This window comes from Ornithodoros turicata, chromosome 1 (genome assembly GCF_037126465.1).
Source record: "Ornithodoros turicata isolate Travis chromosome 1, ASM3712646v1, whole genome shotgun sequence".
Lineage (NCBI taxonomy): Eukaryota > Metazoa > Arthropoda > Arachnida > Ixodida > Argasidae > Ornithodoros > Ornithodoros turicata.
The window spans coordinates 51,135,074-51,149,368 of NC_088201.1; the positions used below are offsets into that span (position 1 = coordinate 51,135,074).

Below are 14,295 nucleotides of genomic sequence, written 5' to 3' on the forward strand. Positions count from 1 at the left end.
TATAGTCAAGAAGACCACCTCGAGGGGCTTGGCCATGGATAACATTCGCCCGATTGCCCTGACATGCGTCCTCTGCAAGACCATTGAGCGGATTCTGCACCGCCGGCTCTCTTCCTTCTTGGAAGCCTCTTCAGCGCTTAATGATAGCCAGATCGGCTTTCGCCCCCGCTGCTCAATCTGGATGGCGCACGCCAACCTGGAAAGCCAGATTTGCCTTGCCCGTGAGTGTGGGAAGATGTCTGCCCTGGTTACCTTGGATGTGGCGAAGGCCTACGATAGCGTGGAACACAACGTCCTCCTCCATTGTATGGCAGCTCTCAACATTCCCCCGTACATCGTTTCATGGGTTTGCAGCTTCCTTACTGGACGAGCATTCTTTTGCTCGGATGGACGCTTTGTCTCTTCTTCGCATCCGCAGCAGAGGGGCGTCCCCCAGGGGTCCGTCCTTTCGCCACTGCTGTTTCGCCACCTCTCGACCCGGGCATCCTCACTCTGACCTATGCGGACGATATTGCCTTCTTCTCCTGCTCTCTGTCGCTGCATACGCTACGTGAGAAACTGCAAGAATATCTCCTCGCGCTGTCGTCCTGGATGCGTTCCGTCCACCTCACGTTGAACGTCCAGAAATCTGTAGTCCTGGTGTTCCCCCAGACCAACTGGTCTGGAGGAGCTGTGACCATCATTCTGGATGTTGCCGGCCAGACCATTCGCTAGACCAACCTGCTGCGCTACCTAGGCGTCTGGTATGATCACATGCTTCACTGGGACCATCATGTGGAAGTCATAAGCCAGAAGGCTTCGAAAGCAATTGGCACAATCCTCCGCAGCGCCAGCGCCCGCTGTGGTATGCGCAGGAGCACCCTGCTCTTCCTGTACAAGTGCTACGTACGGCCACTTCTTGAGTTTGGGTGTGTCGTCTTCTCGCACCTCCCCGACTACCGTCTGAGCAGGCTATTCGCCGTAGAAAGAAGAGCCCTCCGCCTGTGCATGGGCCTCCCCAAGTACACGGCCAACCAGGCGCTGTATGCCGAAGCCCGCATTCCCCCTCTGAAGACTCGGTTCCGCCTACTCACTGTGAACACCTTCCTCTCGCTCTGCCAGAGCCCATTAGCCACCAGACAGAACCAGTCTCTCAGGGATCGGGCCCAGTGGATTGCCCGGAGGTGGCGAAAATCCAACACCCCGCAGCTCGTCTTTGTCGAATCCCTTCTAGCCTCGCTGAATACTTCTCTGACTGCCCCTCCTGCGCCCATCTGTCAGGTCTCGTCCATGGCCCTGCGAGTTGTCGACGCGTTCCAGCCCGGCGTTGCCTACGCTCCGTCTCCCCGGCTTGAAGCCCTCCTCTCGGCGCACATCAACCAGTTCCCATCTCACGTTGTTGTCGCGACAGATGCCTCGGTCTCGGCTCAGCTAGCGGGTGCCGGCGTCGTCTTCCCTCAGCTCGACTGCCATTGCCCCATCCGCCTCCCTGACTACACTCCCGTGTTCGAGAGCGAACTCCTCGCCATAATACTGGCTCTCAGAATGGTGCCCCTTACATTTCCCAGGATCCTGCTTTTGTCCGACTCCCTGTCGGTCATCACTGCCCTAGCCCGCCCCCCCAGCGAGTGGCTCGAGCTCCTGCAGGCCCTGAGTCCTAGCCACATCACGGAGGTGGTCCTGACATGGATTCCTGGTCACTGTGGCCTATCTCCCAACGAGTTGGCGGACAACCTTGCAAAAATTTCCCTCTCTGGCCCTATCATTGACGTCCTTCCGCCCCTGCCCTCTATCACGCGGGCCAGGTATAGAAGGCTGCTGGAGCTGACCGCTCTCCGCTCACTGCCAGCCCGGTACGCCCATCTTTCCCACGCTTGGCAGGCTGACCGCTGCGCCTCCCGTCATGTAGAAGTCTTGCTGACTCGACTGCGCTGTCTAGCCCTTCCACTGAACTTTTATCTGCACCGCGCGGGTGTCAGCCGCTCCCCTGCGTGCGTCCACTGCGGTCAAGAGGAAACTGTGGAGCACTTTCTCCTGCACTGCCCCCTCTACGACCGCTCCCGCCTTAGCTACCTTGCCCAGCCGCTGGCTAGACAAGGGGTTCCCCTCTCCCTGGACGCCATCCTGTCATTTGGAGCCTCCCACACCGAAAAATGGGGGTTTGAAATAGCGTCGAGAGCCGCCGCCTTTCTGACCATCTGCGGCCGCTTCTGAAACACCTTGTACCTCCCGCTTCCTCCCTCCCCTCTGCAATGGCTTCCTTCTACTAACATGTCACCGTGGGTCTCATGAGCCTCTAGAGATTACTCCGCACGAAACCCTGGCCAATCGCCCTGTGTGGCTGGTGGCCACTGTTCCTAGTGGTGGAAGAAGAAGAAGAATTAAACGTTCCTTCTTGGCCTCTAGCCTACGCCTAATCCGGCTGTACTTCTCTCTCTCTCTCAACATTTGGTGGAGGTGCAGGCCGTCGACTTTCGGGCCATCGACTTGGTTCCTCGAAAGAATTTTTCCCCTCGTCATACTTGTAAGGTTCATTCTGGCATCTGCTCGTCTCGGACGCCATCATTTTCGAACTTTCGGAAGACGAAAGCGGCTATCTATCGGCGGTATCTAGCGGTGGCATTTATCGTATACGAGCATCACACCCGACTGAGCCGGGATATCCGCAATCGGCACAACGCTGAGCCGAAAAGTTAGCGTGTGTATATAGTGACCGAGATGGTGAACTGAAACTCCATATTCTCGAGTTTTAGTAGATGGGAAAGTGTTCATGATAACGTTTCCGAAAACATGAGCTAATCGCCTGGTTCCTTTGAACTAACATCACACTGCTGATATCTGATTTGACAGCTACCTTTAACGCATCGTTTTCGTAGAATACTTCCGATCTTGTAAAACCTCGTCGTCTACAGTAGCCTGATTTATGGTTGACGATGTTCGTTTCCTTTAGTGTCGGTATTGCCTCACATCGCGGGGTGCCAGCCCCTTGGTCCAGATCTCTTGAGCCAGATTCACTGTGCAGCTGGTATTCCCCTTAACAATGCGCGGAGCATCCGTGTAATGGTATCCGTCTAATCCTAAAGCCGTAATCTGTGTCACGTCCATCTTTGCCCAGAGGCACCTCGACATTTGACACACTGAGTAGGTTACCCTAGTTAGTGACTGCACTCGACACGAGGACGTTTTGAGGTCATTTTAGCCACATCTGCTTGAAAATCGTCCTAGGGCTTACCTTTAATTTTCTCTGTGATTGCCCTCCTCCTCAAAGTGGACAAGAGGACACAGACGGCACACACATTGTCTTCTTGAAAGGCCAGCTGGTTGTTGCAATGCAGACAGCCAGACACACATATATACATGGGATCATGATGCGACAGGCCATTCATGGCCGCTGTGGCTGTTCACTACCCCGCAACACAGACAGTAAGTTCGGATCCAAGCGATAGGTGCCCTTCGCCTATGCAAAGGAATATACGGCTGCAGATGCCGTTGTCTGCAGTTCTCCCTCGTAAAAGTAAGCGTTTTTGCGAGGCAGCTTCTCATTATTTTCGTGAGCATGTCGTTTCACACGCGTTGATTTTTTCCGGAATTTCGGGCATTAATTTTGGATCTATGATTAACCGTAAAAGATAAGCGATGAAAAACCGACTCCGAAACTCCGAAACCCACTCTCCGTACATGGCAAAAACTCTTAAAACCTGGAACCCTAAATATGAGACAGGCAGAGCGTACTTAAAACGCGGGGGGGGTCTTCAAAGAGGTTGGGTAAGACCGTAAGAGGACGTTCGGGTGAAATATTAGCATCCGTGGTGCCACCTTGTGAGTGCCACAGGCACTGTCTCTTCGTCATGTTGCAATAATCGGGCATAAGCTACCTAAGAAATCCGTTGAAGAGTTAACGTTTTGACAGATTTTGCATGGTCTCTTTTCGCTTGTTCAGTCATATATTGAATGCCAAACAAGCCTCAGTGTGAAGCCACCGCAGTGTGATGGATACCCAGCTCATACTCCATCATCATTCCTCAAGCCATCCTCAATTCATTCGTCAGAGCAAAATATCCTTCAACATTCATTGCTTGCATGTTCTTTCAGGTGTAAGTTGATCTCCCTCTCAACGTTCTTTGGGAAAGTATAGACGGTTCGCAATTTTCCGGTGACCTAGTTTGGAAATCAAAAAGAAAAGATGGAGGTGTAGGCTTCATCACAGGGATGCCGGGAGTTCCGTCGATATTTCACTGATACAGGTTCCATTCCAAATAACATGGTTTGTTCGTATAGCACAGAATTCTTCCACCTTCTGAGTTTTGGGGTCAAGATGATTGGTAATTACCGAGAAAATGGGTTTCCAACTTTCTCGGCAGTTCCACTCGGAAACCCGTAGACTCGTTTAGTATGGCGAACCTTTCTCTCTGTCTCTTTTCTTTTTTTTTTCAACCAATAAATATATCCCCCCTCCCCGTAGGCACTGCGATGAAGTCACGTGAGTACGCCTATACGGCCGTGGGGGCACCAATAAAATCCGATGCAATCCGATCTGACGTGTTGGAACGGAAAGCCGTGTTTACGCTAAAACTTTGTTTCACAAAACTTGCGTTCTGTGTGACCGTAGAACTGGAACAAAGCACCGCCGAACGTCATCATCAGTTTGTACTTTCTGTGTGTAAGCGTACTGGGGTAGCCAGTTCGACTTCGTCGTAACTCACATCCCCATTTGTTTCTTTATCACATCGCCATCACCGCTGAACGTCCACTCGTTGAGTGTCAGGTTGCTTGGTCGTGGAATATAAGGTGCTCAATCTGACCAGTAACGGAGTTAGGTATCTCAATCCTATGGATTATGGACCTAATGACGTTCGGTAGCTCGCTGGCATTTACATAAAGTAACATAATGCAACTGACTACAGGTGTCACCAGACAGAGAGATTTTGAACGCCAGTCGCCCTAGGAACGACAAAGCGCCTATTATATCCAGCCGGCTGCGTCAGAGGTTGGATATGCCTGCGGCTGGGCGAACGCCAAAATTCACTTGTGTTGATGTCTACCCACGCCCATCCTACTATGACGTCATAATGGGCAATGCAACATAGCGACCCTCGCGAGTTTCGAATTTGAACTTCTACTTCGAAAGAGTGCATTTCTGATAAATAGCTGTGTATCATCTTCTGAAATGTCACACTGGCTTCAATGTTTCGGAATACTGGCGACAATGTGTTTTAAAGACCCTGTCTGCAATTATTGCCCACTTAATGCGTCCATAATACAGGGTTGAGGGTAACCCGTCACTGTAACTAAGCTACTTTTTTCCATAACTTAATTGTAACTTAACACGTTGCTTTTGAGCTCCGGTAACTTCTTTAGGAAATAGTTCCTTTTTAGGGAACTTCGTCAAAGTAAGTTGAAATAAATTGGAAGTTCCTTTTGTTCAATTCTGGTCTACAAATAACGCAAGCTCGGTCCCCCCCCCCACCCCCCCACACACAATGATACTGCAGTCATGTGTGCGCCGGTTGTATACGTGCACTGCGTTACTGACTCCGCGCCCTCGTTGATGCACGCTGAAATCTACAAATTGTGTTCTGGCCGTATACTGAGGTGACGTTCATCATAACGACGAGCGGTGTACTTATAACGGTCACTGTGCAGCACGATTAGATGCCACAATTGGCGCGGTTCTACGAAATATGCTCAGGCTTCGTCAACTGTTAAGTTTATATACACCAGCTTGCTTACACTGCTTATGCTGTATTATCGATGTGCAGGGGACAACCACCCATAGTAGTTGTGGTAATAGTACGTCCATAGAATCTAAAATCCCGATGAGTGCTTTCTGCTCCGTTGAATAATTTTATTACGGAAACAGAAATCATCAAGAGCAAGCACAGAAGCACATAAAGGTATGCGTATTTCGTTATATCAAAGTACAATTTTGATGCCGCAAAAATATTCTAAAACGTCTTGCAGCACCCGTAAGATCTGAAACAATTATAGCAGTGCTTCTCAACAACTGGGGTTCCGCGAACAGGATACTTCAGCATCCGCGAGTTCTACCCACGACCTACTAGATTATAACGACCATGTCATAGGCACCCCTTCCCGGCGCCGCATTTGGAAGCTAGCGGTGGCGCTACTCATCGGCCTGGTTATGTCTTCCTCAATTCCTGCAATACTTTGTACTTCAGCTTACCTTAATATTTTTGTACAAGCGGTGGATATCCCACAAGAGATGCTTCTTTCAGAAGTTGATTCTCATCATCATTCTACGCGTTTTCATAGGAGCTGTTGCTGTCGTCTGCTACGGTAGTCGTACGTCCGCTTCTGCGCGTTCTAAATTCAAATTTCCATCGTCCAATCATGATGTAGATCTGGCGGGCCGGTGAATAGCGCCCCTAGCGGAACGTGCGGACGGGGTGAGTCCCCGAAATCCACCATTAAGAATAACCGTTTAAGAATAAACCATTCAATAATAATCCGCTTAAAAAACACACGGTTAAAATATATCTCCTAAAATAAACCGCTTACTATCCCCGCTTAGAGATCACAGTTTAATAATCCACCATTAAAAATAAACTGTTTCAAAATCCCCTGACCATCTAGCACCGAGGCGGACTGATTGCAATTTACGCCGTGTTATATCATATCATGTTATGTTAGCTTAGGTTAGGTTACTTTGGGATAGTTTAGGCTAGTTTGGTCCTGTGAGATTAGTTTAAGCCCCTTGCTTGCAGTTCACCGTGATTTGGGCCATACAACATGACTCTTGCAACTGTAGGGTAGATTCGGGGGGATTCTGAAACGAATTATTTTTAACGATATATTCTTAACCGTGGATTCCTTAACGTTTTTATTTAAACGGGGATATTTCGGCGATTATTTTTGTGCGTCGATTTTTAAGCGTATATTCTGGGAGATATATTTTTAACAGTGGGTACTGACGCGTTTATTTTTGAAAGATTATTTTTAATGGTTTCAAACGGGATACACGCCAGACGGGCTCCTCATAGGGGTTGCTGATTATGAAATAGTCGTTATAATCTAGTAAGTCGTGGTTCTACCTGACCGCCTGCCAGGGCTCGCTCTCGGATTCCCTTATTATCGGACCGTGCTCGACATTTGATCGTTGACATCGAAATCGCAGGACCAGGTTGAATGTGTAGAGCCAGGAGCTGTCGTCTTCATGGATTGGCTCAACCCGAGAATTTCTTCGCACCACTCTTTTGCTTTTCTCTTGTGTTTCGAAAACATTACAAGCACTTGGAATATCGGACCTACTTCGCTAGGAAGCTCAGAACTACTTCAGCAACTTCAGAGCTACTCTCCTCCCTGCATGGACTTGGGATTTACAAGGATCAGTGGCAACTCAGAATTCTTTATCTGCGGGAGAGTATTATGAAACGGTTGAATTAATCTGGCCAGAATCCGTGTAGAAAAAAAAAGAGCTCCACCCACTTTTTGAGGTCTTTGGCCAATCACGAGCCAAAATACAGCAGCAACTTCATTTTTAAGACGATGAATGGGGAGTTTCATCGCCAAAATACAGTTTGTTATTAATTCCGCAAGGCTATCCAGGCTATGTTTCACCTGTGTTCAATCGGTACCGCCATTTTCGGGAAACTTTATTGGATTGGATTGAATAGGATATTCCCTAGTGACCTACCAACGTAATGGACTTTGCGGCCACTTTTATTGGCGTCATCTGGATGGAGGGGGGCATATCGGGAAGACACAGACCAGCAGAACCGCTTGCTACCAGAGCTGATTGGCCGGCAGACCGTGTTATAGGGACCGTATTATATATGTTGGGACCGGTATTATACGTATCTTAGTTGTGAAATGTAACAAGATGGAATCAAGAACAGACAAAGGTGTGTATATGAACAAAAGTCTGTCATACAGTGCAATTTTTTGGTGCATTGATCGACAAAGGCCGTCGAAACATATTCTTCTCACGTAAACATCGATACTGGAGCGCAATTTAAAGGTGATCCCCACACCTTTCTCCAAGATATCCACAAGTGATCTCCAAGATAATTACAAGAGAATACATATACGTACTTACGAATAAAATCAAAGTAATTTATGAAAAAAAAAAGGTCTCGAAATTCTCGTTTCCCCGTTCCAAAGTACGCCGTCATTTTCGGGAAAATTTGGTGTCATGGCATCCCCCATGAAGCCAATGAAGAACGCTCAAGTTTGATTGACACATCGAGCCTCTTTTTTTAGGCTCCTCCTAATGGGCAGACGCCCTTTTAATCAGCGTGGCGAACCGTACCCGAACCGAAAACCGTACCCGAACCGTTATTTTTGCCGGAACCGAACCAGAACAGCAGTTTTCATGACACTGTTGAACCTGAACCGGAGCAGAACCGGAAAAAAAATAATAGCGGTAACCCGTTCGCAACAAAACGGTTCGGACATAAACGAAGTCAGCATAAAGCATGAACTGCATGGCCCGAAAGCGTTCGAATTCTTTCCGAACCGAATTCGGGACCGAACTTTTTTCGGAGAACAGAATTCCGTGCCGAATTCGGCCCGATCTGGCCAAGCCATATTTCTCCTCCGAAATGGGAAGTGACGCCAACCGCAAAAGTAGACGCATCCAATGGCTATCAAGCCGGAAAGAGAACCATAACAACGATGACGTAGCAATGGGGTTGGCTGTTGCCGTGTGTGCCACTTCTACCCCTATGAATATAGGGATTATCTCATTGACCTGGATGGTTGAAAGGCGATGTTCCCCAAAGCCAGAAGTCTTTGGCCGACATTCGGGGTGCATTTCGGTAGAATGCGGTGATGCACAGAAATAAGTTCGGTCACGATTTCGGTTCGGCCAGTTTTCGGACAGTTTTTCGTGCCATGCGGTTCACCCTTAAGAGTTGCCTCTCAATCAGGGTGTCGGAGCGAACCGAAAACCGAAAAAAAAAACGCTATTTGGGTGCGAACCGGAACGGGATCGAAATCGTATACGTTTTTTTTTTTTTCGCTCAGGAGGGAAACCGAAAAATATATTAAACGGTTTTCGGTCCAAGAAAAAACTTCGCCGGTTTGGACTACGGATAGGCGAATGAAACAGACGTCGTGTGCTCTGAAGTCATGTCATGGATACTATACGAGGGTTACGGTTACGGTGGAATGTATGCCGGTATACTATGACCCTTAGGCTCCCTTTGTAATGGTTTATCGTTCACGCACGCACACAGACTTAGAGGTACAAGTGACTCTCTAACAATGTGCCGTAGTGTTCGTTTTTTGCATGACGAACTAGCACTGGGAACGGGACAGAGAGAGGAGACGACAGGACAGGTGCTAGACTTCCAACAAAAGAATTTATTGGCAACATAGTACCGTCTTTAAATATGACACTCAGAAGGTTAATGTGTCATCCACACACTCGTCATTCTTTTTCTTGTCCCACGTTTTTAGGAATTTGACTTCATTATCAAACAGAGTGATAGAAGCCTGACTCACACACTGTTGCTCATTTTTGCTTATTTCAAATGCCTCTATTATTTCTCTTGTATGGTTTCTCTGTCCCGTTCCCAGTGCTAGTTCGTCATGCAAGATCAACACCAACACGCCCGGTTTTTCACCTTGATGTAGTGTTCGTTTTAATTTGATCCCGCAAACTCTCCTCAACTAAACAGCGACCCAAGGGGGCTGCATAACGGCTTCTTTATCGGTAATGTCGCGCAATGCGTCCCTTGTTGGAGAGTAGCTAAGTAAGTTGAATACATTTACGTATACGCGAGGGCAAGCCCGTGCGAAGTTGCAACTCTTTTGTGGACAGGACACGAAGAAAATAAAACGGAGCCGTCGAGCGCGTTTGTGAGTGAAGGTGTTCCTCGATTTGCGTCCTACTCGTGCGGTGGTGCTTGCTGGCTAGACAGTAGCAACAGACATTCGGATGGGACGCGATCGCTCCAATCCAGCAAGAAAGTACTCTACGTATGACATCACGACAAACAAGTCCGTTTGTAGCATGTGCTTCAAGAACGGAGAAAGCCCATTTGAACAGACAGTAACCTACAGGAACCAGGAGCTACCAATTTCACAGCTGTCTATTAATATTAAATACCATGTATGCGGAATAAACGGGTTTACATTTTGTAACATTGATTTTTTTTTGTGGGGATGAATATTCCCAGGAGAAGGGAACCGGTTAAAAATCGGTGTGAACCGCTATATTTTTGCTCCGGAGCAGAACCGGTACCGGATCGTTTATGATGTAACCGGAACGAAAACCGGAACGAAAAACGTTTCGGTTCGACACCCTGCTCTCAATCCCCGAACGAGGACACATTGGTCTCCATATCATGCATTTCACAAATTTTCACCTAGCAGTCAAACGAGGACGTATAGTAAGTATGCTTTCAGCGTCCTTTTTAACACGTTGAAGCGCAGTTGTCCATGTGAGCGCCGCGGCTAGCACCCTACGCACGCGCTGCGGCGTCTGCTCTTTAGAGAAGAGGCGCCATGCGGACGAATGAAGCAGGGTTGGAGTAGGCCAGTTGTGTAGCTCCACTATAGGACGAATATGTGATTAAGTAAGCGCCCAACATTTCCCTATACACCGGTTCGGGGCTGCGAACCGGTTTCTGAACCGGTTCGATTTTTGGTGTTGCCGAACCGGAACTGAACCGGAACGAAATCCAAGCAACGCGAACCCGTATTTTTTGCGGTTCGACACCCTGCTTTTAATACACAGCAATGAATCGGCTGGAATCGGCAAACAATAAAAGTTATAATCAAACAATCACATGATTAGTTATGCAGAGCAAAAATTTGCTAATTCTACGACATCTAGTTCGCCTGACTCCCTTCTACACAGTTGCCCCAGAGTAGCAGGTTCCTCGAATCAGTTGAGAACCACTGAATTATAAAAATGTCAAGAACTAAAAAGTGTACATGCAGGTAACAAGTAACTTGAAAGTAGCTCGTTATTTTTTCAAAGTAACTTAGGAACTTCAGGTTAATTTTCATTACCTGTAACTTCGTTAGTAACCTAGTTACATTTTGCACAGAGTAACTTAACTTGTAACGAGTTCCTTTTGTCGAGTAACTTCCTCACCTTCATAACAACTTTATGAGAATGTTGCATAAATATTTTACTTTGTTATTACATATTTCCAGACAACAGCACATTATGGTAGGCGGGGAAACATCCCATGATATCATTGTTCATCATTCAGTTGCCGCCATTGTTCATTCAAAACGTAAGTGAACTATGAAATGCCCTATTGTTCTACTGTGTCAAACATTGTTCCGACTTGAGTGGTGATCTTTTATCTTTAGACTTACCTGAGGAGCAGGTGCATGCATCGCGGTGCGCGCAGTTGTGGTTTTCAGCAACAACAACAACTTAACAAACAAAACAAAACTTATTCGTATGTTGCTAAATCACATAGGTATACTACAGGGTGTTTTCGTTGTTGTTGTTGTTATCCTTTGCAGAATTTTTATAATAAAACTATGAAAGATACCTAGATGTGGTTTTCACGGGTCGGTCATGCGGCGGTCATTAAATGTTTTCGAGGAAATGCAAGATAGCAGAATTGGAGCCAGTCATTGTTTAAATCCATCCTCTTTTTTTTAGCATTCTGAAATGAGCTCTACTTTGAAGTATAAATCGCTAAATTTTACTATGCGAAAGAGCCGGAACCGAAACCGAGCACTTCTGGAGCGCAAAAAGAGCGACGGGCATTCGCGTCGGAAGGCCACGTGTTTCGTAACGATTGAGCTGATTGTAGTAGGCGCTGATCTGAAAGCCAGATAGATCGCTTTCCGGTCTAGATAGGCCGAAGTTCATGTCATTTCTGTGCTGGCGTCCCAGAAATTTCAGAAATCCCAATCAGCAATCCCAGAAATTTCATGGGAGGGGGTGTTGCAAATCAGGGGGAGTGTACACTCCCTTGGGGGGCGGGGGGGGGGGGGCGTAATTCCTGCCGCCTCGCCACATAACCAGCCTGCCAAAATGGCATCAGTGCTGCTCTCTGCCTTTTATGGAGAAAAATCTTTAAAGAATAATAATTAAACAAAAAACTGTATAACCGCAACATAAACTTAGATATTATACCCAGGGATCGGAACCGAAACTGAACCCGAACCGAAAACCGCTTAAAACGCGTATTTTTCGCTGAACCGGAACTGAACCGAAATAAATTTATGTGGTTACCGGTTCGCGAAATGGTTCAGACGTAATGTGCGTTGTAAGCACGTTGTGAGAGATCGGAACTGCGATTTACACAGCGGACTGAGCCGCGTTGCCAAACAGTTTCGAAACCGACACTGAACGAAACAAAACTGCAACGCAAGTGCGCGAGGTATTTCCTACTCGCAGCTATTCCTTCATTCAGTTGTGTTAGTTTTGTGGTCGTCCAGCAACCCCAAGTCTTCATTTTGGGCTGTGAAAATATCGACCAGCCCCAGGAACAGGATATAACAGGGTGTGTACGATGGAGAGTACAGTACGCTACCGTAACGTTCACCTGAAATGTAGATCTGTAACACGCATTGTTGCGTGAACCAGTGCTGTGTCGGCAACAACAAAAGTACATTTGTGTTATTTGAGAGAGAGAGAGAGAGAGAGAAATACATGATGACGATGATATGGGGATGACTTCCGCTCATTGAGCAGAATGCTACCCCATTGCTATTGGGGAAAAATGAGAGGATGGTGATGAGGATGATGCTGACGACGTTGACAGGGTTTTAGAGAGAGTCGATCAGGCCGGTAGTTTGCAGGAATGTGATGAAGGGTCGCAAGACGGACACCTGCTTTCGTGTGTCCCATGGTCCCAAGATGAGTCTGAGGTCAAGGGGTCGGCTGTCAATCCGCGCAAAGTCGTTTGCCAACAAGTGACGCTCCCTCCGATAAGTGGGACATGCGATGATCACATGGTCCGCGGTCGCTGGCACACCACACTCCGGGCACAAGGGACTACTGGCACACCCTATCTGGTAACGGTAATACGGCGAAAAGGCAACATTCAGCCGTAAGCGATGCAGGAGGGACTTAATGACGCGCGGTAAAGATGTCGGTAAGCGACACGAGAATGTTGGGTCTACAATTCCCAGTATGGTACTGGCCGGGACATCCCGACGCCATTGTTCGACGGATGAGGAGGCAGCCCAGTCACGAAGAAGGGACCGTCTGTCGCCCCTTGGGAGAACAATCGGAACACACTTGCCCTGGTGGTGAGCGGCCGCTGCGCCAGCGTCGGCAACGTGGTTGCCAGAGATTCCGCAATGACCTGGAATCCATTGAAAAGCGATGGTGTGGCCGTGGGCAGTTATGGACTTCAGTAGGCGTAGAATGTTTATCACAAGTGTGGCCAGTGAGCCGCGGAGACCTGAGGTTTTCAGGCATCGAAGAGCTGACTTGGAGTCCGTACAGACTACCCATCGCAGTGGACCGCAGTTGTGTTATGTTGTGTTTAATTGAGAATCGTAAAGATGTGCTTGATTTTAACCCATGCTAATCTGCTCAAAACTCACCTTCCTGCACTGGTTCGAACCAATATTTTGCGCTACTGCGGAGCTGAACCCGAACCGAACCAATATGCCTTGAACGTGATCCCGAACCGAACCGAAAAAAAAACAATAACGGTTCCAATCCCTGATTATACCATATCGGAGACAATATCCTGACGGCATAGACTATAAGAGCAATATTGCACAGGGACTGTGTAGAGGATACGTAGCAGAGACGCATAAATCGTGTGGCGTATGTGTGCGCCAGAGCGCATAAGGAGAGTAGCGCATAAAAGGATGAGGTGTAGAGCCTAATAAAAATAATTCCAGATTGCACGTGACGAGACAACTACGAGCGTTAGCAGTCAGTCTGTGGATTAGTTTGGTCACTTGAGTGTTCTTCGATGTGCGCTTGAAATCTGAGTACCCCGTGCTTAATGTCCCTCGCGAAGAACAAACACCTTGTACCATGCCACCAAGTTGGTAGCGTTCAAACCCAAAAACCTGGGATCAGTAAGTGACGAAATGATCCATCGAGGCCGGTGGCGTTGAACCGCTGTAGCCAAGTCATTAGTCTCTAAAAATTTGTTACAAAATGTTACAAAAAATGTTACAAAATTGAATATACAAACCCTACACTCTTAAAACGGAAAATCACCGCATAACACGCCGAAGGCCAACCATTCCACTGAATCATACCGTTATCACGCCTCAATTGTGGCAAGCGCGGGGCGTACGCCTTTTTGTGACAATTGAGATGACTCTAATCTCCCGTTCGCGCTGCCACACACAATCTGGATCGGCACTCGATCATGACCGCGGCTCCCAAGTACGACATAGCCCCCGCCG

At 47.8% G+C, this 14,295-nt stretch overlaps 1 protein-coding gene across 1 annotated transcript; it reads left to right on the plus strand.

The window, feature by feature from the left end:
* The first annotated feature begins 753 nt into the window (after positions 1-753).
* On the plus strand, positions 754-2,193 carry LOC135391196 (uncharacterized). Its single transcript, XM_064621376.1, has one exon. The coding sequence runs from the start codon at positions 754-756 to the stop codon at positions 2,191-2,193; it is 1,440 nt and encodes a 479-aa protein (XP_064477446.1).
* Positions 2,194-14,295: the final 12,102 nt, after the last annotated feature.